The sequence below is a fragment of the Mesoplodon densirostris genome, chromosome 2, assembly GCF_025265405.1.
Source record: "Mesoplodon densirostris isolate mMesDen1 chromosome 2, mMesDen1 primary haplotype, whole genome shotgun sequence".
Classification (NCBI taxonomy): Eukaryota; Metazoa; Chordata; class Mammalia; order Artiodactyla; family Ziphiidae; genus Mesoplodon; species Mesoplodon densirostris.
The window spans coordinates 38,464,171-38,488,593 of record NC_082662.1 but is presented as its reverse complement, the minus strand read 5'-3'; the positions used below and the strand labels follow the sequence as shown (position 1 = coordinate 38,488,593).

Below are 24,423 nucleotides of genomic sequence, written 5' to 3'. Positions count from 1 at the left end.
GAATGTGTGTGTGAGAGAACGACCATTGTTCCTGCTATCTAATGTAGTTTAGGGAATTCCTTGGTGGTCCTGTGGTTAGGACTCAGTGTTTTCACTGCCCTGGCCTGGCTTCAATCCCTGGTAAGATCCCCGCAAGCCACGCAGCAAAGCAAAGGAAAAAAAAAAAAAAAAATCAGATTATGTAGCTTAACAATCTGTGTCAAAATGTACTGCTTAAAACAAAAAAATTATTTTATTATTATCTCTCACAACTGTTGGAGTCTAGACTCAGGTGTTTGGGTTCTTTCGTGCAGTTGCCCCTGCTTCCAGGGAGTCTGTTCTCAACACAGCAACCAAAGTGATCCTTTTAAAAACTGTTATATCGCTGCTCCTCTGCATAATTCAAGGTCCTCACAATGGCCTACAAGACCCACAGGAACTGAATTCTTCACCCTCTCCCCCATTGCCTCTCTAGCCTCCTCTGCCATTATCCACTCTCACCCTGGCTTACTTTGCTTTAGCCATATTGGTCTCCTTGCTGTTCTTTGAACTTGCCATCTCTCTTCAGGGCCTTTGCACTTGCTGGCTAATCTTCTGGGAAGGCTCTTACCCAAGATACACATTTGACTCACTCTCTCCAAGCCACTGCTCAGTGTCACCATCTCAATGAGATCTTCCCAAATCCCACACCCCGACCAACTGTTTTGATGGCTACAAGTGGATGTTTTCCATACCATAATAGTCTGGTTCAGAAAGCCAACGCTGAGTCGCCACATTAGACCTCACTGGACATAGAAAACCTTGGCAATCCTTGGTGAGTTCTCCACTGGCTAGCCCCATACCGCAGCTCCCAAAGAGCTCTCTTTTCGCAGAGTGGCAGTTGAGGCCAGGTCCTAGAAGGAGAACTGCCTGAAGGAAGAGGTTGTGACTAGTTCCCCTGCCCTGTGAGGGACGCTCAGTGGGCCTTGGTGATGTGTGAATGAACGAAAAGGCTCAGGCGTCCCCGCCTCCTCGCCTCCTCCCCTCCTCCCCGCCGTGCCCTTCTTGGCCGGCATCTATCACTCGGTGCTCGTTCCTTCTCCGCGGGCCTGCCCAGCTCGTCCCATCGATCTGCCCGGCCATCGCGCGCCTGCGCCTTTGGGCTGTCAGTCGGCGGCGGCGTGGGGAGCCACCCGAGCGAGCGGTTGTGGCGAGCGGGGACCTGAGGTAAAGCTGCGGCTGGTGCGCTGCCAGGCTGCGCACGAGCTGGCTGGCGGGGTGAGCCGCGCGGTGGAGGCCGCCGGGCTTCGCTGCACCGGAGGGAGGCGGGCTCCTCGAGCCTGGTTAAGGAGGGCCTGAGTGGCTGGCGGGGGTGCAGAGTCTGAGTCGCCAGCTCGAGTGCCTGCCCGACCCGGCCGCAGAGCCAAGTGCCCGAACTAGACGGAAGCTCGGGGGAGAATCCGAGCCAGCCACCTCGTGCAACAGATGGGGAAACTGAGTTTCAGGGAGGGGAGGATCTGCTAGAAGTCACAGCGAGTGAGCACCAGACCCAGGACCAGACGCCCTGAGCACAATGCCTAGTCCTTTACACTTAAGTCCTTCGTTCATTTATTCTGTTTTTGGTTGTTTAGGTGCAAGACAGTGAAATACAATAAGGTCTGGCTGAGAGGTCAGTTATGATACGGTGTTTTATCTTACCAGTTTACAAAGGGAGAAGGCAGTGTGTGCTGTGACGGAGGCAGGTCTGGGATGCCATGAGCACCCCCTTTAAAACTTGAGTGGCTAACGCGTCTTTGCCTTCATTCCCATCACCCAGAGTCGTGGTAGTGACAGAGACATTTGACAGGCTGCCTGGTATCATGGGTGGTTATGTTCATGATTATCACCCAGAGCCTCACTGAGAGCAGGAACCTCTGTGAACCTAGTGACCTGGGTTCTAATGTTTGAGCTTGAGTCTTACCACGGGGTTGTTGTGAGGTTCACAGATGCTCATTCCACAGAGCACTGATTGAGTGCCTCGCATCTGACGGGAGTTGTGTCAAGTACTGGGGATACAGCAGTGACAGTCAAGGAACTCATAAGAAATAGACGTTTAAATAAATGCGCAATACAGCCTGTAAAGGTAGAGATGATCTGTACATAGTAGAGTGGAAGCACTTAAGGAGAAAAGAGTTACGTCTCCAGGAGGGTGGGAACGGATAAGAATGGCTTTTTAGGCAAGGTGGTTCTTGAACTGAGTCTTAAAAGTCTAATAGGTGATTAAATACTAGGCACAGGAGAAAGGCAACCTAAGAAGCAAGAATAGCAATACAGGGACCAGAATTATGGTTCAGCTGGCACAGAAGGCTTCCATGACCTGTCGAATATCAAACACATAATGCTTGTCATGGGATTGACATTATTATGTGTGCTTTACATAGATTAACTCATTTAATATTTATAAATCTCTGTGAATTAGAAACTGTAATTATTCTCATCTTAGAAAATTAAGAAGACTGAGGTGGAGAAGTTATGTAGCTTGCCCTGGATCACACAGCTAATTCATGGTAGAACTAGAATTCAGACCCAGGCAGTCTAGCTTGAGGGCCTGTGTACTTAACCACCAGTCTCCCTTCTAGAAACTGCGGACGCTGAGAGTTTTAAATGTCAGGCCCCTTGTTACCTCACCTGTAAGTGGCAGAACCAGAACTCAGACTCAGGTCTTTTGACCCTTAAGGGTCCAGAGCTCTTTTCAACATAACATCAGATGTTATGGGAGTTATACAGTGCCAGATTGAAGTTAAATTCCAATCTTGAGGCAGTGCCTGCTGGAATTGAAATTACCACATCTTTAAGTTGTGGATGTTGTGCAAGAGCCTTCACTTTGTGCTTGGGTGTACAGGGTGTGAGTGTTGTAGATTAGATACTGACGTGAGGAGCACAGGACTGATCACAATTATGGTAAAGGTGCAACATTATTTGCCAGTTTGGTGTTAAATAATTTTTTTTTCTAAACATTGAATTTCACACTTGTTTTTAAAAGGTTACATCATTGGTTGTAAGTCAAAGAGTACTTTTATTTTAAATCAATAAGGATTTGTGATTTTTTAACGTCTTTATCTGAGTATAATTGCTTTACAATGGTGTGTTAGTTTCTGCTGTATAACAAAGTGAATCAGCTATACATATACATATATCCCCATATTCCTCCCTCTTATATCTCCCTCCCACCCTCCCTATCCCACCCCTCTAGGTGGACACAAAGCACCGAGCTGATCTCCTTGTGCTATGCAGTTGCTTCCCACTAGCTATCTATTTTACATTTGGTAGTGTATATATGTCCATGCCACTCTCACTTCGTCCCAGCTTACCCTTCCTCCTCCCCGTGTCAACTACATTCTCTGCATCTGCGTGTTTATTCCTGTCCTGCCCCTAGGTTCTTTAGAACCTTTTTTTTTTAAGATTCTATATATATGTGTTAGCATATGGTATTTGTTTTTCTCTTTCTGACTTACTTCACTCTGTATGACAGACTCTAGGTCCATCCACCTCACTACAAATAACTCAATTTCATTTCTTTTTATGGCTGAGTAATATTCCATTGTATATATGTGCCACATCTTCTTTATCCATTCATCTGTCAATGGACACTTAGGTTGCTTCCATGTCCTGGCTATTGTAGGTAGAGCTGCAATGAACATTGTGGTGCATGACTCTTTTTGAATGATGGTTTTCTCAAGATATATGCCCAGTAGTGAGATTGCTGGGTCGTATGGTAGTTCTACTTTTAGTTTTTTAAGGAACCTCCATACTGTTCTTCCTCCACACCCTCTCCAGCATTTACTGTTTGTAGATTTTTTGATGATGGCCATTCTGACTGGTGTGAGGTGATATCTCATTAGAGTTTTGATTTGCATTTCTCTGATGATTAGTGATGTTGAGCATCCTTTCATGTGTTTGTTGGCAATCTGTATATCTTCTTTGGAGAAATGTCTGTTTAGGTCTTCTGCCCATTTTTGGATTGGGTTGTTTGTTTTTTTGATATTGAGCTGCATGAGCTGCTTGTATATTTTGGAGATTAATCTTTTGTCAGTTGCTTCATTTGCAAATATTTTCTCCCATTCTGAGGGTTGTCTTTTCGTCTATTTTATGGTTTCCTTTGCTGTGCAAAAGCTTTTAAGTTTCATTAGGTCCCATTTGTTTATTTTTGTTTCTATTTCCACTTCTCTAGGAGGTGGGTCAAAAAGGATCTTGCTGTGATTTATGTCATAGAGTGTTCTGCCTATATTTTCCTCTAAGAGTTTTATGGTGTCTGGCCTTACATTTAGGTCTTTAATCCATTTTGAGTTTATTTTTGTGTATGGTGTTAGGGACTGTTCTAATTTCATTCTTTTACATGTAGCTGTCTAGTCCCCCAGCACCACTTATTGAAGAGGCTATCTTTTCTCCACTGTATATTCTTGCCTCCTTTATCAAAAATAAGATGACCATATGTGCGTGGGTTTATCTCTGGGCTTTCTATGCTGTTCCATTGATCTATATTTCTGTTTTTGTGCCAGTACCATACTGTCTTCATTACTGTAGGTTTGTAGTATAGTCTGAAGTCAGGGAGCCTGATTCCTCCAGCTCCGTTTTTCTTTCTCAAGATTGCTTTGGCTATTCGGGATCTTTTGTGTTTCCATACAAATTGTGAAATATTTTCTTCTAGTTCTGTGAAAAATGCCATTGGTAGTTAGATAGGGATTGCATTGAATTTGTATGTTGCTTTGGGTAGTATAGTCATTTTCACAATGTTGATTCTTCTAATCCAAGAACATTGTATATCTCTCCATCTGTTTGTATCATCTTTAATTTCTTTCATCAGTGTCTTATAGTTTTCTGCATACAGGTCTTACTTTTCCTTAGGTAGGTTTATTCCTAGGTATTTAATTCTTTTTGTTGTAATGGTAAATGGGAGTGTTTCCTTAATTTCTCTTTCAGCTTTTTCATCATTTGTGTATAGAAATGCAAGAGATTTCTTTGTATTAATTTTCTATCCTGCTACTTTACCAAATTTATTGATTAGCTCTAGTAGTTTTCTGGTAGCATCTTTAGGATTCTCTATGTATAGTGTCATGTCATCTGCAAACAGTGACAGTTTTACTTCTTCTTTTCCGAGTTGGATTCCTTTTATTTCTTTTTCTTCTCTAATTGCTGTGGCTAAAATTTCCAAAACTATGTTGAATAATAGTGGTGAGAGTGGGCAATCGTGTCTTGTTCCTGATCTTAGTGGAAATGATTTCAGTTTCTCACCATTAAGGATGATGTTGGCTGTGGGTTTGTCATATATGGCCTTTATTATGTTGAGGTAAGTTCCCTCTATGCCTACTTTCTGGAGGGTTTTTATCATAAATGGGTGTTGAATTTTGTCAAAAACTTTTTCTGTATCTATTGATATGATCATATGGTTTTTCTCCTTTAATTTGTTAATATGGCTTATCACATTCATTGATTTGCGTATACTGAAGAATCCTTGCATTCCTGAGATAGACCCCACTTGATCATGGTGTATGATCCTTTTAATGTGCTGTTGGATTCTGTTTGCTAGTATTTTGTTGAGGTTTTGATTTATGATCTTTTATTGTGCCTCTCTTCTGTGGTAGCTGCTGTAAAGAGATTTTTTTGAATGTCAGACAGGTTCATTTATTACCTTGAGTGTGAAAAAAAAAGGAGTTAATTTGATTTGTTTCTGCAATTGGGCTCTGCAAATCTAGGTTAAGATACAAGCCTACCTTTGTGTTTATAGTGATATCTTTCTAGTTGGGGGTAATGAGAAGATGGGGGCAAATGACTGGATTATTAGAAGAATCCTAATTCATTTCACACTTTTCAGAGATCTAATGTGCTTGCATTTGTGCTGTTAATTCTAGTCAGAAATTTAAAATTTTTTTCAAGGAATATGAACTCACATATCAGAAGCCAACTTGGTAAACTCCTACTCCTTTAAGAGTCAGCTCAAGCATTACTTTTCTGTAAAACCTTCCATCTTTTCTAGGAAGACTTAGGTGTTACCGTCACTATACATGCCTACTGCATCTTAGCTGTATCCCTGCCATGGCATTAATGATAATATATTGTAATTTACTCTATTTGTCTTCACTTAATTGTGAGCAACTCAAGAACCAGGGCCAGATTTTTTTTTTTTTTTCTTAATTCATATCCCTCCTCCAGCCCATCTCCCCAGGCTGGAGCTGAGAGTATATATCCGTGAGTAAGAGAATAGGGTAAATGTGATGTTTAGACTGCAGCTAAGGAGTCTTTCTTATTCTGGTTATTGGAGTTGGAAATGATGTATTTGTCATAAGTGGATATCAATAACCTAACTAAAAATAGGATTAATACTGTATGTGCTTTGATTTTTGTTACTTCTTTTTCTCTTGTTTTTCTCTGTGATTGCAGTTTGTAAAAATGGAATTTCAAGCAGTAGTAATGGCAGTTGGAGGGGGATCTCGGATGACAGACCTGACTTCCGGTATTCCCAAACCTCTGCTTCCAGTTGGGAACAAACCTTTAATTTGGTACCCATTGAATCTACTTGAACGTGTTGGATTTGAAGGTGAGTTATGGCAATGAGATGTATTCATAAAACTTTTAGGGTGTTTGATCCCAGTGATTTGTCAGTTTTATGAGGGTGAGACAGGACAAATGAAAGAAGACTAGGACTCAATGTTGGCTGGAGACTGGCCTCTTTAAATTAGGAACTCAGGAGTACTCTATCGCTGTGTGAAAAATGTTGAGAAGATAGTGCTACGTGTTACTTTTTTAGAGCTAGTCTCCACAGTGATCTAAGATGAACCCTGGAAGGATGTCAGAACATGATATGAGGAATACAAGTGCCTCATAGTCAGTACTTACTGAGAACCTGTATGTGCCAGGTAATATATTAAGCACTAGGGTACAGAATTGAAAATATTAACTCAGACCCTCATTTCTAGAACCTTAAAGTCTATTGGAAAGATACACATGTAAACAGATTATCGTTGTGTAATGTGATAAATGTTATAACAGAGGCACATTATAAGTGCTTGTTATAAGGAAGTTGCTGTTTCTACTTGAGGGATTCAGAGAAGGCTTACAGAGTAGCTGACCCTTGAATTGAGTCTTGAAAAATAGATTACCAGGCCTACCAGTGTGGAGAGAGCATTCCATACAGAAGTAATAATGTATGCAGAGATAGAGTCATGATCAACACAGCATGTTCTGGCAGCTACTTTTCATTTTATTTGGCTGTAATATCAAGTGTAAGGGGGGAGGAGTAGATGTAATGAGAGAAATAAACAAGGATCATGCTATGAAGGGCCTTGTATTGCATGCTGATGAATTTAGATTTTTTTCCTGAAAGCAGTGGGGAACCAGTGAAAGGCTTAAACCGAGGTTTAATATGGTTAAATTAGTGTTTTAACTATTCTAAGTCCTTTGCATCTTTATATAAATTTTAGAATCAGCTTATCAGTTTCTACAAATAGGGTTGCTTTAATTTTGATTGAGATTGAATTGAATCCATAGATCGGTAGGAAGAGAATTCACAGCGTAATAATATTGAGTCTTCTGATCCAGGAGCATGGTATATCTCTCCATTTATTTAGGTCTTTTGTAATTTCTCTCAACAGTGTTTTATAGTTTTTGGTGTATAGGACTTACACATATTTTGTTAGATTTATTTCTAAGTAGTTGATGTTTTTGATGTTATCATAAATGGTAATTATTCCAGTTTCCAGAAGTTTGTTGCTAGTACATAAAAATACAATTTCTTTATGCTGACCTTGCATCCTGTAACTTTGCTAAATACACTTATTATTAATTCTTGTAGCTTCTTGTAGATTCCTTAGGATTTTCTACAGTTTGACCTTTATAGGTCAAACTGTAGACATTGACATTTATAGAACATTGACATTTATAGACATTCCACCCAGTAAAGGAGAATGCACATCCTTTTCAAGTTCTAAGAACCTTTACCAAAATTGACCATATTTTTAAAAATAAAACAGGTCTCAATAAATTTATAAAGATTAAAATCATACAAAATATATTCTCTGACCACAGTAGAGTTAAATTAGAAATCAATAACAGAGAGGTATCAAGAGAATCCCTAAGTATTTGGAAATTAAACCACATATTTCTACATAACCCAAAGAAGAAACCACAAGGGAAATTTTTAAAAAAATTTTTATTGTAGCATAGTTGATTTACAATGTGTGTTAGTTTCAGGTGTACAGCAAAGTGAATCAGTTATACATATATCCACTCTTTTTTTTAGATTCTTTTCCCATATAGGCCATTATAGAGAATTGAGGAGTTCCCTGTGTTATACAGTAGGTTCTTATTAGTTATCTATTTTATATATAGTAGTATGTCTATGTCAAACCCAATCTCCCAATTTTACCCCCCCATCCCCTTGGTTTTCTACATCTGTGACTCTGCTTCTGTTTCGTAACTAAGTTCATTCGTACCCTTTTTTTAGATTCCACATATAAGCGATATCATATGATATTTGTCTTTCTGTGTCTGACTTCACTCAGTATGACAATCTGTAGGTCCATCCATGTTGCTGCAAATGGCATTATTTTGTTCTTTTTTATGGCTGAGTAATATTCCATTGTATATATGTACCACATCTTTATCCATTCCTCTGTTGATGGACATTTAGGTTGCTTCCATGTCCTGGCTGTTGTACACAGTGCTGCAGTGAACATTGGGGTATATGTATCTTTTCAAATTATTGTTTTCTCTGAGTATATGCCTAGGAGTGGGATTGCTGGGTCATATAATAGTTCTATTTTTAGTTTTTTAGGGAACTTCCATACTGTTCTCCATAGTGGCTGTGTCAATTTACATTCCCATCACCAGTGTAGGAGGGTTCCCTTTTCTCCACACCCTCTCCAGCATCTATTGTTTGTAGATTTTTTGATGATGGCCATTCTGACCAGCATGTGGTGATACCTCATTGTAGTTTTGATTTGCATTTCTCTAATAATTAGTGATGTTGAGCATCTTTTCATGTGCTTTTTGGCCATCTGACCAGAAGGGAAATTAGAAAATATTTTGAACTTACTGAAAATGAAAATCCAGTGTATTAAAATTTGAGGGATATAGCTAAAGCAATGATTAGAGAAAATTTTTTAGCATTAAGCACTCTGTTAGAAAAGAAAAAAATGTCTCAAATTATCATCTAAGCTTCTACTTTGACAAGCTGGAAAAAGAGCAAATGAAACCCAAATAAGAAGAAAGAAGGAGATAAAAATAATAAGAGCAGAAATAAATGAAATAGAAACCAAAAGTGTTAGAGAAAATCAGTAAAACCAGAAGATGGGGGGTTTTTTGAAAAAAAATCAATAAAATTATTAAATCTTTAGTTAGACTGATCAGAAAAAGGAGAGAAAACACAAATTACTAATAACAGGAATGAGAGAGGGGACATCACTACAGATCCTATAGACATTAAAAAGATAATGAGCAGGGGAGTTACCTGGTGGTCTAATGGTTAGGATTTGGTGCTTTCACTGCTGTGGCCCAGGTTCAATCCCTGGTCTGGGAACTGAGATCCCACAGCCATGCAGTGCAGCCAAAAAAACAAAGAAAAAAGATAATAAGTAAATATTGTGAACAACTTTATGGTGATAAATTTGACAACTCAGATTTTTTTAAAAATTGCTTTGGAAGCTTCATGAAGGATCAGTGTGGAGGAGTTAAGACTATAAGCAGGGAGATGAATTAGGAGATTGTTACAAAAGTCCACACTAGCAATGAAGAGGGTCTGAGCTAAAGCATTAGCACTAAGGATGGAGAAGAAGGACCACCTGAAAAGGTTGTTGATTAATGGGGATGGGTAGCAGAAAGAATGGCAAGAGTTCCTTCTACTTTTTGCTTGGGTAACTGGGTGGATGGTGATGCCAATAATAGGAAAGGGAATATGGGACAAGGAACAGGTTTTTTGTTTTTTTGTTTTTCATTTCAGGTGACTTTTATTTTTTTTAATTAATTTTTATTGGAATATAGTTGCTTTACAATGTTGTGTTAGTTTCTGCTGTACAGCAAAGTGAATCAGCTGTATGTATATATATATCCCCTCTTTTTTTGGATTTCCTTCCCATTTAGGTCACCACAGAGCACTGGGTAGAGTTCCCTGTGCTATACAGTAGGTTCTCATTAGTTTTCTATTTTATGCATAGTAGTGTATGTATGTCAATCCCAGTTTCCCAATTCATCCCACCCCCCCTTCCCTCCTTGGTATCCATACGTTTGTTCTCTACATCTGTGTCTCTATTTCTGCTTTACGCGTAAGTTCATCTGTATCATTTTTCTAGATTCCACATATAAGCGATATTATACGACATTTGTTTTTCTCTTTCTGACTTACTTCACTCTATGACAGTCTCTAGGTCTATCCACGTCTCTGCAAATGGCACAATTTCGTTCCTATTTATGGCTGAGTAATATTCCATTGTATGTATGTACCACATCTTCTTTATCCATTCCTCTGTTGATAGACATTTAGATTGCTTCCCAAGGAACAGGTTTGAGTGAAGACAATGAGTTTGGCTTTGGCCACAATGAGTTTGAGGTGTCCTATAGTTAGATATAGCAAATCAGAATACCAGATGGAGGTGGTGCCAGATCCTGGGCCCCAGAGTTGTGATCCAGTGTTTATTCCACTCATACCTTCTTGAGACAGACCCATGAACACTTCTTTGCAGTAGTCTGTGTGACACTGACGTTAAGGGATGTGTTTTATTTTTTTAATTAAACATTTTAAAAAATATTTATTTTAATAAAATAAAATAAAAATAGTTATTCGGTTGTGCTGGGTCTTAGTTGTGGCTCACAGGCTCCTTAGTTGTGGCATGCAAATGTGAACTCTTAGTTGCGGCATGCATGTGGGATCTAGTTCCCTGATCAGGAGTGGAACCTGGGGCCCCTGCATTGGCAGCGTGGAGTCTTAACCACTGAGCCACCAGGGAAGTCCCAAAGAGATGTGTTTTAGAAAAGATTTTCTTTTTAGATCTCAGTCTCACAGGTGAAGGACACATCTTAATACACTTTTAAATATACTACTTCCCTTTATTAAGTTCTTATGGATTTGTCATTTATAACCCTTTTTTTCTTTTTACTTTTGCTATATATCTTTAGTTATGCTTGGTGATGGCCTTTTGTGGTATATAGAAAATTCCTTCTCAGTGAGGCTCAATCAGAATTTGGAGAATGTCTCCTAAACATTGGATTCTTTAGTTGAACAGTAAACTCTATGTTCACTCTGTTCATATTGTTTGTGATTTTAGGGAAGTTAACAGGGCCCTGCTTAGCATTAGTCTCTCTCCATACAGAAGAGTCCTGGTCCAATTATGAGACTGACTGTCCCGTATTTATAGTTACTCCCTTCACTCTACCTAAAATGTCCTCTCCAACCTATGGAAGTGTCACCTTCTCTTTGAAATCACAAAGAGTTTAAATCACAAACAGTTTTAATCAGAGCATAATCATCCTCTATGCTTTCATCACACTCTGTTTTTCTATCTCAGTACCTCTCAAGGCCTGCTTTATGCTGTAGTTAGTGGCATGGGAGACTGATCTCCCTGAGAACAGGTACTGTGTCTAATTCATCTTTGTAACATCAGCATTTTATGTACAGTATGTACTAAAGAAATTTTTGTTGGACTTGAATTCATCATGGCCTGCCTCAGAGGCGATCCCTTCCATGAAGCCTTCCTTAATTAATCATTTCCATGTCTGATTTTTTCCATGTTACGTTTCTTAAGAATAGGGGCCATGTTTAGTTCATTTCTGAATTCTCAATGCCTATTTATCCTTTATATATTAAATGTATTTGTACTTATTGGTTGAATGAGTGAGTTAGTGACTGAAAGAAAGACAAATGGGGAAAGGAAGAAAGAGAGAAGGAAAGAAGAAAGGTTAAATGATTTGAAAAAGAAAGAGGAAGAAAGAAGGGAAGAAAATAGAAAAGAGAATGATTATAGTGAAAGGGAGAGATAATTGAGCACTATCATGGAGCAAGTAGTGGAAATTGTTATACTTTAGAGATGCTAAAATCTTATCTTCAGATATCAGCAACACATGTTATATTGCAGTGGATTACATTACCCTGCCAAAGATCTATGACAAAACCCCAAGTTTTCTGTCATTAATTGATAGCTACATGGATAAGGTGAAGGCATCTATTACATGGAAACTGCCTGTTACTAGGTTCATTGTGATCCTCAGTGAAGCACTAACGGCTGTCTGATGGAGAGTGGTGATAGCTCTTTCTTTGGAGTTAATGAAGAGTTAAAATGTGATCCTATTTGTATATGCTTTGATAAATGCTCTTCTAAATTCTTTACATCAGGAAGAAGTGGTGTGTAATGTATTAGTTAAAGCGTGGGCTCTAATCATACAGACGCGAGTTTTATCTTAGATCTCGTTTACTAGTTTTAGTACCCTGAACATTTCTTTTACTCCAAGTTTTCTCATTTGTAAAATGATATTGCTGTAAGAATTAACTGAGAGAATGCACATAAAATACTTTGAAAAGTCTCAATAATATTAGCTGTTATTACTAAATCTAGAAACAGACCAAATCTAATTGAAAAAGTGTAACCATTGTCTAAATGAATGAGAGTTTTTGCATTTTTTCCTTCTTTTTTTCTTTCATGCTATAGAAGTCATTGTCATTACAACCAGGGATGTCCAAAAGGCTCTATGTGCAGACTTCAAGATGAAAATGAAGCTAGATATTGTGTGTATTCCTGATGAAGCTGACATGGGAACTGCAGATTCTCTGCGCCACATATATCAGAAACTTAAGGTGAAAAACTATTTCTTGATTTTTATTGTTCATTGAAGATAAATATCATCTGTGTGTTTCTGTATGTTTTCCCAATGCATTGCAGTTTACAGTGCTTTTTGTTCTTAATATTTTATTTTTTATTTTGTTTCATTTATTTATTTATTTTGGCTCCGTTGGGTCTTTGCTGCTGCGCGCAGGCTTTTCTCTAGTTGTGGTGAGCGGGGTTTACTCTTTGTTGCGGTGCGAGGGCTTTTCATTGCAGTGGCTTCTCTTGTTGCGGAGCATGGGCTTTAGGCATGCGGGCTCAGTAGCTGTGGCCCTCGGGCTCTAGAGCGCAGGCTCAGTAGTTGTGGTGCACGGGCTTAGTTGCTCCGCGGCATGTGGGATCTTCCAGAACCGGGGATCTAACCCATGTTCCCTGCCTTGGCAGGTGGATTCTTAACCACTGCACCGCCAGGGAACTCCCTACAGTGTTTTTTAAAAAATATATTCTTGCATCACATACTTTCTTGCCCATGTTTCAACTGCTTTTCAGTTTGGTTACTAGTGAAGACTTAGACAGTTGTTACAGTCACTAGTTTCCAATATTTTTCAGTCATACTACATCTTTATAAAAAAGATATACTTCAAATATACTTCAAAAGATTCCATTTAGGGGCTTCCCTGGTGGCGCAGTGGTTGAGAGTCCACCTGCCAATGCAGGGGACACGGGTTCGTGCCCTGGTCCGGGAGGATCCCACATGCCGTGGAGCAGCTGGGCCCGTGAGCCATGGCCGCTGAGCCTGCGCGTCCGGAGCCTGTGCTCTGCAACGGGAGAGCCCACAACAGTGAGAGGCCCGCGTACCGCAAAAAAAAAAAAAAAAAATCAGACCAGTAGTTGACTCTGCAGATGAGAGATCGACTGGAAAGAAGTACGAAGAAACTTTCAAAAATTTCAGCTCCCCCACATGATAATATTTGAATATTCAGTCTCCTTTGATTAAGAAATTAACACGGGTCTATGGTTATGAGGGTACAGTCTCCCCAGTGGCCTGTGGCCCGTAAACTGAGAAAGATCCACTGTCAGTTGTTCTCAAATTGATGTCCTTTGGAAAAAATTCATTCTGTGTGACAATGTTGCTATCTTACTTGAGTTGGGGGGCAAAATTTCTCCTACTATTTCTAGTGACTGCAAACAGACGTATTATTATTTTCAACCTACCTATGCACTAAAGAACAAAAAATTAATGCAGATATGTACACGGCCTTTCCTTCCCTTTATTGGGGAATAATTTACACACAGTAGAATACACAGGTATTAATTATATAGTTCAATGAGTTTTGACAATTATATATACCCAGGTTATCATTATCCAAATCTAGAACATTTTCATCACCTCTCAAAGTTCCTTTGTGCTTTATTTTAGTCAATCCTTCACCTTTAGAGTCAACTGCTGTTCTGATTTCTATCACTATATATATATTTTTAAATTTATTTATCTTTATTATTTATTTTTTGTTAGCTGCGTTGGGTCTTCGTTCCTGTGGGCGGGCTCCTCATGGAGGTGGCTTCTCTTGCTGCGGAGCGCGGGCTGTAGACGTGTGGGCTCTAGAGCGCAGGCTCAGTAGTTGTGGTGCACGGGCTTAGTTGCGCCGCAGCATGTGGGATCTTCCCGGACCGGGGATCAAACCCATGTCCCCTGCCTTGGCAGGCGGATTCTTAACCACTGCGCCAACAGGGAAGCCCTATCACCATATATTAATCTTGCTTGTTCATGAACTAGGTATAAATGAAATCATATAATTTTATTCTGGTTTCTTTTGTTCAACATAATATTTTTCAAATTCATTCATATGATTGCAGGTATAACTAATTTGTTCTTGTTTATTGCTGAGTAGTATTCCATTGAATAAATATACCACTATTTACCCATTTTTCTGTTGATGTTCATTTGGATTGTTTCTAATTTTTAGATATTATGAATAAAGCAGTTATGAACATTGTTCTGCAGGTCTTTTTGTAAAAATATTATAGGTTATAGGGCTTACTTTATTGCAAACTGCCAAATAGTTTTCTAAGTGGTTGTACATTTTACACTTCATCAGCAATGTATAAGAATTGCACTTGCTTCACATCTTCATCAACACTTGGTATTGTCAGTCTTTTTAATTTTAACCATTCTAGTGTGTGTTATGTACCACTATCTGATTGTGGGTTTTTTTTTTAATAACTATGTTTATTCTTTTTTTTAATGATATTTTGTTTATTTATTTTATTTATTTAATTTTGGCTGCGTTGGGTCTTCGTTGCTGCATGTGGGCTTTCTTTAGTTGCGGCGAGTGGGGGCTACTCTTTGTTGCAGTGCACGGGCTTCAGTAGTTGTGGCATGTGGGCTCAGTAGTTGTGGTTCACGGGCTCTAGAGCGCAGGCTCAGTAGTTGTGGTGCAGGAGCTTAGTTGCTCTGTGGTATGTGGGATCTTCCTGGACCAGGGCTCGAACCCGAGTCCCCCGCATTGACAGGCGGATTCTTAACCACTGTGCCACCAAGGAAACCCTCATTGTGGTTTTAATTTGCATTTCCTTGATAATAATGATACTGATCACCTTTTCATGTGATTATTAACCATTTGTATATCTTCATGGAATGTCTGTTCAAGGCATTTGCCTTTTTTTTGAGTTGTTTGCCTTGTTATTATGATTATAGAAATTTTTTATGTACTATAGATGCAAGCCTTTTGTCAGATATGTGTTGTGAATATTTTCTGCCAGTCTGTGGCTTGCCTTTTTACATTTTTAATGGTGACTTTGATGACCAGAAGTTTTCAATGTTGATGAAATCCAGATTACTGATTTTTTCTTTTATGGTTAGTACTTTTTGTGTCCTAAGAAATCTTTGCTTACCCCAAGCTTATAAAGATATTCTTTTGTATTTACTTCTAAAAGTAAAAGTATAAAGGTTTACTTTTTTCTGTATGGATATTCAGTTGTTCCAGCATCATTTGTTAAAAAGACCTGCCTTTCCCCATTGAATTGCCCTGAAGCCTTAGTTGAAAATCAATTGACTGATTGTGTGTGCTATTTCTTTTTTCTTTTTTTAGATTTATTTATATTTAATTTATTTATTTTTGGCTGCGTTTTTTGGTCTTCGTTGTGGTGTGTGAGCTTCTCATTGAGGTGGCTTCTCTTGTTGCAGAGCAGGGGCTCTAGGCAAGCAGGCTTCAGTAGTTGTGGCCCACGGGCTCAGTAGTTGTGGCTCGTGGGCTCTAGAGCACAGGCTCAGTAGTTGTGGCGCATGGGCTTAGTTGCTCTGCAGCATGTGAGATCTTCCCGGACTAGGGATTGAACTTGTGTCCGTCACCAGGGGAGTCCCTGTGTGTGCTGTTTCTGTTCTCTCTACTTTGTTCCATTGGTCTTTTTGTCTCTCCTTCCCGTACCACATTTAATAAAGTATTGATTATTTTTAACTTTATAAAGTAGTTCTAGAAATCAGGTACTATAAATCTGCCAACTTTGTTCCTTTTCCTGAAGATTGCCTTGGCTATTCTAGGTCCTTTGGATTTCCTTTTTCTTAAAATTGCCTTGGTTATTCTAGGTCCTTTGCATTTCCATATAAATTTTAGAATTAGTTTGCCAGTTTTTACAAAAAAAGCTTTCTGGGATTTTGATTGGAATTGCATTGAATCTGTAGGTCAATTTGGGGAGAATTGACATCTTCATATTGAATCTTCCAATCCTTGAATATCTGTTTATTTAGATTTTCTGTAATTTCTCTCAGTAATGTTTTTATAATTTTCAGTATAGAGGTTCTGAACATCTTTCAGTAATTTTATTCCTATTTCATTTCAATGTAATGATATTGTAACTAGTATTTTTAATTCTATTTTCTAATTGTTTATTGCTTGTATATAGCCATACAACTGTTTTTTTGCATATTGACCTTGTGCCCTATGACTTTCTTAAATTGTAGATTCTTTAGGATTTTCTATATACATCATCATGTTGCCTGCAAATAAAAACAGTATTCTAATATATCTTCCTTTCTAATCTTAATGCCTTTTATTTCTTTTTATTGTCTTATTGCCCTGGCCAGGGCCTCCAGTACAATGTATATAGGCATTTCCTTTCACTTTTTGGCCTCCTTTTTGTCTTTCTCTGCTTCCGCCCAAGTCGGCTTTGGTGCTTCTGATTACACTGGGGATTTCTAATACCATAATGTTGGGTGTGTTGCTTTCTTTAGTGCAGCTGCTTATTTCTTTAGGGAAGATATGGGGAATTTCACTAGGGTCATGAGAACTCTGTTCTTTCACAGGGATAGACGCCAGGTTTACCAAGAAGCTAAGGGTGTTTAGTGGTCTTCCCAGGAGCTGTTTTAGTTACTGTCTAACAATTTAGTATGGAGGTATAAACTAAACTCTATGCTCCCTAATCTATAAATCTTAGAAATGTTATTTTTGCCCTAGCCTAGAACTGGAGATCCTGGGAGTTTCATGCAAATAAGTTCCTATAACTCTTAGAGCCTTGAGAAATAATAGGGGCAACTATTAATAAATAGGAGAGAGCATGAGATGAAGGGTAAAGTAACTGCCAAAAGGACATTTTACTCCCAAGTCACTACCTCTTCTTATGGTTTTGATCACTTACTTCTTATTTTAGGGCTTCTCCTTATACCTAGGATCAGAATCCTCATTAAGTCATTCTGCACAGTCTAATTTCTATTCCTCCCTTACCCCTTTGTTTTCACATCATTTACCCGGCATCCTTTATATACAGTCCTACCTCTGAGCTTTCTTCTCAAGCTGTGACTTTGGCTAGCAAGTCTCTGCTCTCTTTGCTATCTCCACTTGGTTTCTCCTATACCAATGGCGCCTGAAATCCTGGCTTCACATCAGCTTGCATTCCAACCTGGAACAGAAGGCAGCAAAGCTAACCTGTGGAGAAACATAAATAGACGCCTGAATAGCCATTAAGAACAAAGTAAAACCTGAGCCAAAATTCAGAACCGTCTGATTGGGATCAACATGAGCTTGTAGGAAGCACAGTGGAAATACGTATAAACAGTTAAAAAAGTGAGACAGCCTGAGGAGGCAGTTTGTTAGTGTTTGCTGAGGGATGACAGGTACCTCCTTAAGGGAGAAAGTTGTACCCACAGGCTGTGCCATGGTTTAAAAGTAGTGCTACTTTGAGCCATTTATTTCTCTTCCCCTGTGCCCACAAAGCAGCTTCCTAAACATTTGGAGACTCTTTTTCAATAAGATTTTAGGTAAGATAAGAATATTCCCTTTGTGAGTTTCAAGTTTATTTGCTTTTGATTCTTTTATCTTTACCTACTTCCTCCAGATTGAGTTCCCCAAATATAACTGTGAGGTTATCCCATGTGGCTTCTGCTTTGCTCAGAGAAAGACCACAGTAGTATATTCGCTTTATGTGGCTTCTTTGTTTAAAATATGTTTTATTGTTTTCGTTTATCATCTTTGTCATTTGCCTTGCATTTGCCAAATGTATTGCAGTCCTACTTGTATGTGGAAACTTCTGTCGTGTGTACTTATAGAATATTGGAGCTGGACATCATATCTGCTACGTTATGGTTTCTCAACATATTTCACTTGGTTTTATTCTTCTGGCACTGTTTTCTACTTCATTTTGCCTTATCTCATCCCAAATTTTTGCTGATTTACTGGCTTTTCACTTTTTGTTTCAGCTGCCCAAACCTCTTTCCCTGACCTATCAAGAGAGATTATTGGCTCATTCATTCTCCCAGGCCCTGCGTGAGTGAGCTTCATTCTTATAACTGGTGCTGATAATATAAAAGTTCTTAGATTTTATATTTTCTTCATAATTGTGTTTCATATTTGCTGATGAATGATTCAGTCTTACCTATGTCTGAACTCATTCATTCGGCAAATATTTGTTCAGTCAACTAATAATAATGATTATAATTGTTATTGAAGGGGCTTCCCTGGTGGCGCAGTGGTTGAGAGTCAGCCTGCCGATGCCGGGGACAGGGATTCGTGCCCCGGTCCGGGAAGATCCCACATGCCGCGGAGCGGCTAGGCCCATGAGCCATGGCCGCTGAGCCTGCGCGTCCAGAGCCTGTGCTCCACAACGGGGAGAGGCCACAACAGTGAGAGGCCTGCGTACCGCAAAAAAAAAAAAAAAAAAATTGTTATTTATTAAATACCAATTGTGGACCAGTTATTTTTTTTAACTTTTTTTTTTTAATATGAAATGCTTCATGAATTTACATGTCATCCTTGTGCAGGGACCGTACTAATCTTCTCTGTTTCGATCTGATTTCAGTATATATGCTGCCAAAGCAAGCACTTTTTAAAACTTTTTATTATGGAAAATTTCAAACATGTACAAAAGTACATGGAACATTGCCTATGTATCTGTCACCCAGCTTCAATAGTTATCAACCCATGGCAAATCTTATTTCATCTGTATTCCCACCCAACTTGCTCCCTCTCATGTTCTTTTGAAGGAAATCTCAGACATCATGTTATTTCATCTGTAAATATTTCAGAACATTGCTATATGAGGGCTTTTTAAAAAATAAAAATAAAAGTATAATGCCATTATACCACCTAAAAAAAGAAATTAATAATTCATTAGTATCATCAAGTATCCAATCAGATATGAGTTTCTAGTTGCCTCATAAATAGAATTTTTAAATCTTTTTAGTGTGTTTATTTAAATCAGGAAGCAAATAAGGACTACACATTATAATTGATTAAAATATCTCTTTTAATATATAGATTTCCCCTCCATCTCTCTTTTTTCTTTTCCCCCCCTTATCATTTATATGTTGAAGGAACTGGGTATTTTTCTTGTAGAGTTTCCCACAGTCTGCATTTTGCTGATTGTGACCCTGTGGTGTCGTCTTTTTTTTTTTTTTAATACATGTATTTATTTATTTATTTATTTATTTATTTTTGGCTGCGTTGGGTCTTTGTTGCTGCGCAGGGCTTTCTCTAGCTGCAGCGAGTGGGGGCGGCTCTTCGTTGGAGTGCACAGGCTTCTCATTGCGGTGGCTTCTCTTGTTGCAGAGTACGGGCTCTAGGTGCGTGGGCTTTAGTAGTTGTGGCATGTGGGCTCAGTAGTTGTGGTGCATGGGCTTAGCTGCTCCAAGGCATGTGGGATCTTCCCGGACCAGGGCTCAAACCTGTGTCCCCTGCATTGGCAGGTGGATTCTTAACCACTGCGCCACCAGGGAAGCACTGTGGTGTCATTTAAAAAGTACTCCTCTCTCTGTATTTTCTATAAATTGGTAGTTGGACCTAGATGCTAAATTAAATTCCAGTTTGAATTTTTTTGGCAAGATGCTTTTGTAGGTGGTGGTGTCTTCTATCTTGAGGCAAATCATTTTCTGATTGTCTTTTTTTGGTGTTAGCAGCTGTTAATGATCATTACCACCAGTCCCTAGTCCTTGTCTCTCTGGTGGTTTGGCTGTCTGAAGCTTATTACTAGTAGATTCCTTAAGAAGTGGTCATGATATCAGTGCTCAACAGATTATCTGCAGCCTTTGTATTCATAAGCCAATTTATGGGGATATAATATCCTTGACTCACATTTTTTCCTTAAATATCTTAAACGAATTCCTTCTTTATCTTCTATTGTAAAGTGTTGCTGTCAAAACAGTCCAAGTGAAAATCTGCTTTTCTTTCCCTTATGAGTGAATTGGTCCTTTTGTCTAGGCTCCCAAAGGAGTTTTTATTTTTCTTTAAAATCTTGTAGTTTTACTACATAATACATCCCATTGATGTTATGAATCATATTTTCTAGATATGTAGTATGTCCTTTCCCTGTGAAGTTTCTGCCTTTTTTATTACTTCAGAGAAGTTTTTTAGAATTACAGTTTTAGGCATTCGTTCTGTTACATTGCTTTGGTTTTAGTCTTTGGGACTCTTATGTGTATGCTGGATCTTTGTTGCTTATCTTCTCTTTCTGCTACTTTGCCTCAAATCCTTTTTATCTTAAAAAAACTTTTTTTTTTTTAGGATTTTCTTCCTTTTTTACATTCTGTTTCCCTTAAGGCAGCGGTCCCCAATCTTTTTGGCACCAGGGACCAGTTTCGTGGAAGACAGTTTTTCCATGGACCAGGGGTGGGGGAGTGGGGGATGTGGTTTCAGGATGATTCAAGCGCATTACATTTATTGTGCACTTTATTTCTATTATTATTATTACATTGTGATATACAATGAAATAGTTATACAGCTCACCGTAATGCAGAATCATGGGAGCCCTGAGCTTATTTTCACTTGCCACTAACTGATAGGGTTTTTTTTTTTTTCCTTTTCTTTTCCATTGTGGTTTATTACAGGATATTGAGTATAATTCCCTGTGCTATACAGTAGGACCTTGTTATTTATCTATTTTTTTAATAGATCTTTATTGGAGTATAGTTGTTTCACAATACTATGTTAGTTTCTGTCGCACAACAAAGTGAATCAGCCATGTGCATACACATGTCCCCATATCCCCTCCCTCTTGCGTCTCCCTCCCACCCTCCCTATCCCGCCCCTTTAGGTGGTCACAAAGCACCGAGCTGATCTCCCTGTGCTATGTTGCTGCTTCCCACCAGCCAACTGTTTTACATTTGGTAGTGTATATATGTTGATGCTGCTCTCACTTTGCCCCAGCTTCGCCCTCCCACCCCATGTCCTCAAGTCCATTTTCTTTTTTTTTTTTTTTTTTCTTTTTGCGGTATGCGGGCCTCTCACTGTCGTGGCCTCTCCCGTTGCGGAGCACAGGCTCCGGATGCGCAGGCCCAGCGGCCATGGCTCACGGGCCCAGCCGCTCCGCGGCATATGGGATCCTCCCAGATCGGGGCACGAACCCGTATCCCCTGCATCGGCAGGCGGACTCTCAACCACTGCGCCACCAGGGAGGCCCCTCAAGTCCATTTTCTATGTCTACCTCTTTATTCCTGCCTTGCAACTAGGTTCAACTGGTAGGGTTTTGATATGAGTCTGCAAGCAATTGATTTATTATGGTCTCTGGGCAGTCAAACCTCTCTGCTAATGATAATCTGTATTTGCAGCTGCTCCCCAGTGCTCCCTAGCTTAGCATCACCGCTTCAGTTCCACCTCAGATCATCAGGCATTAGATTCTCATAAGGAGGGCACAACCTAGGTGCCTCGCATGCACAGTTCACAGTAGGGTTTATGCTCCTATGAGAATCTAATGCTGCTGCTGATCTGACAGGAGGTGGCACTCAGGTGGTAATGCGAGCAATGGGGAGCAGCTATAAATACAGATGAAGCTTCGCTTGCTCGCTTGCCTGCCCGCTGCTCACCTCCTGCTATGCGGCCTGGTCCTAACAGACCATGGACCAGGACTCCTGCCTTAAGGCATTAAGAACTGCGTTTTATTCATTCTTGTGTTCTTCCTAGTTTAGCTGTTATTTCTGAAATGTTTTTTTTCTTTTATTTCTAATTCATTCTTGAGTTCTGGCATTTCATTTCTAACTTTTCTAATTCAGATTTATGTTGTTCTTTCAATTTTCTATCATTTTCTTATTTTAGATAATTTTGAAATCTTAGGCTATGAATATAATCTGTCTTTTGAGCATGTCTTTCTGACATCTGCTTTTATGGTAGAAATGTTATTCTAACTTTTATTATTATATTTTTCAACAATAACCTTGTATAGGATTTGACTGTAATCCTTTTCTATTACTAATTTTAACCTGAAATTAGTTTTCCTAAATTTTTAGAAGGGAAGGCTGTGTTGTCAGCATAGCTTTTCTAGCTTCATAGCTCTAGAGCCCCCTCTTTTGAGATCTTTCTCCTCTGCTTCTTATCTCCATTTTATCTGGCCTTTCTCTTTCCTTTGCGCTGATTATCCCTGTGCTGCCCAGTTTGGATTCTTTTCCCAGTGGTTTCTCCTCAGTGCAAGACTTCATGTTGAAAGTGAGTATTGGTTCGTTAATTTCGAGAATTCACCAGCCCCTTCAGACCTTACTGAGAATAGATAAGGGGACTGTCTTAGGAGAGTTTAATGGAAGAGTTAGTGATTGAACCTTAGTCATTTACTTCAAAGCCCATGCTCTTAACTACCGTACTGTGCCAGAGAGACCCTGGGAGGCTCTTGCAGTAGCCTGGTAAGAAATGAGGAAGGACCAAACCAAGTCAATGGCAGTGGTAATAGAGAGAAGGGAACAAATTGGAGAATATTTAGGACACCTTTAAGGCTAATTAACTGGATGTGGGAGGAAAAGAAGGAGTGGTCAAGTGTGACTTCCAGGTTTCTAGCAAGAGCAACTGGACGGATGGTGGTAACATTCACAAAGTTAGAGACTGCAGGGCAAGGAATAAATTTATAGGGGTAATATAATGTGTAACTACATTTAGCTTACTAAATATACTCTGCCTTTGCAATTCCACAAATTTTGATACTTGTACATCCACCTGGAACATGTTCAGTTTCCTCTATCCATACCTAAATAACTAATTCCTGATCTTCCTTAACTTGGATTTCCCCCCAAAAGCAGAGCCTGAGATAAGGGTATGGGTATGGGTAGTTTATTTTGAGAAGTGATTCTAAGGAATAGGAGTGGGATTTAAAGAGTGATATAGGGAAAAAGGGAATGGCCATCTAAGTGTGTGTTATGGACTTGGTTACCACTGTGGGCAACTGAAGCTTAGCTCTGGAGACCTTCTCAGGGGCCATGTGGAATGTACCTTAGAGTAATTGCCCAAGACTTGGAAAAGAGGAGTATTTATTCACTAGCTTCCTTTACCCATTGGTCAAAGGTTGCCCCATGGGTATAAATTTCCTCACACTTTAAGGTTTGTATGTGTGCCAGAATGGCTGAGTGGGTTCCCACAAGTATCCCACATGGTGGTTGCTAGAAATTTCAGGACAGCAAATGAGAGATGACTGGTGCACGAAGTGAAATGCTGTCAGGTTACATAGCTGATGCAAGAGAAATGTCTGGAATAAAAAGATGGACCCACAGAATGCGAGATGGGTCACAAGAGATGTCTTACTCATCTTTCAGGATTTGGCTAAAACTTTGATTGCCTCTGAAGCCTTCCTTAGCCTCCAAGTTAAAATTAATTGCCCCATCTAATTGTTCCCTAAGCACCCCTGTGTTTATCCTTATTATATAACTTTTTATATAAAACTGTATTGTAATTCCTGTTAGTTATCTGTTTCCCTCTCTTCCTATCTCTTGATAGATTGGGATAGAATTAGAGTCCGAGGGAACAATTTTCTTGTTTCAGATGAGAGAAACTGAAGGATAGTAAAGGATTAAACCAGCCACTTTAAATATTAAAGGCCATAAGGATCTAGGTGGTTGGAAACTTACCTTCACTGTAGAATCTACAGTGCCCAGCACAGAATTTGGCACTTATTACTGGTCAAAATTTAAATATTTTTGAATGGATGAATGAATGATGACTGACTGACTGAATGAATAATAGATTGATGGATAAAAAGATAAGAGTTTGGCTTCAGACCTGTTAAGAATTAGATTCAAGTAGGATATCTAGCAGGTAGTTGATAAACTTATGTAGAGTTCAGGAAGAAGATCTGAGCTACAGTTACAGGTCTAAGAGTCATCAGCTTATAAGTGATAGCTGAAGCTATGAATGTGAACCATCTTTCCCACAAGAATAAGTAGAGTAAATAAAAGATGGAGTCCAGGGGCTTCCCTGGTGGCGCAGTGGTTGAGAGTCCG

General features: G+C 39.3%; 1 protein-coding gene and 1 non-coding gene across 3 annotated transcripts in view; one reads left to right on the top strand and one right to left on the bottom strand.

The window, feature by feature from the left end:
* The first annotated feature begins 1,089 nt into the window (after positions 1–1,089).
* EIF2B3 (eukaryotic translation initiation factor 2B subunit gamma) overlaps positions 1,090–24,423 on the top strand; it is a 146,343-nt gene continuing 123,009 nt past the window's right edge. For both annotated transcript variants that reach the window (XM_060083102.1, XM_060083095.1), the window contains exons 1-3: positions 1,090–1,185; positions 6,376–6,532; positions 12,630–12,775. In XM_060083102.1, coding sequence (XP_059939085.1) covers positions 6,385–6,532; positions 12,630–12,775 — 294 coding nt within the window. In that variant the 5' untranslated portion in view covers positions 1,090–1,185; positions 6,376–6,384. The remainder of the gene's footprint in view (positions 1,186–6,375; positions 6,533–12,629; positions 12,776–24,423) is intronic.
* LOC132484718 (U6 spliceosomal RNA) lies at positions 18,952–19,058 on the bottom strand. Its single transcript, XR_009531277.1, has one exon. It is a non-coding gene; the product is annotated as a U6 spliceosomal RNA (small nuclear RNA).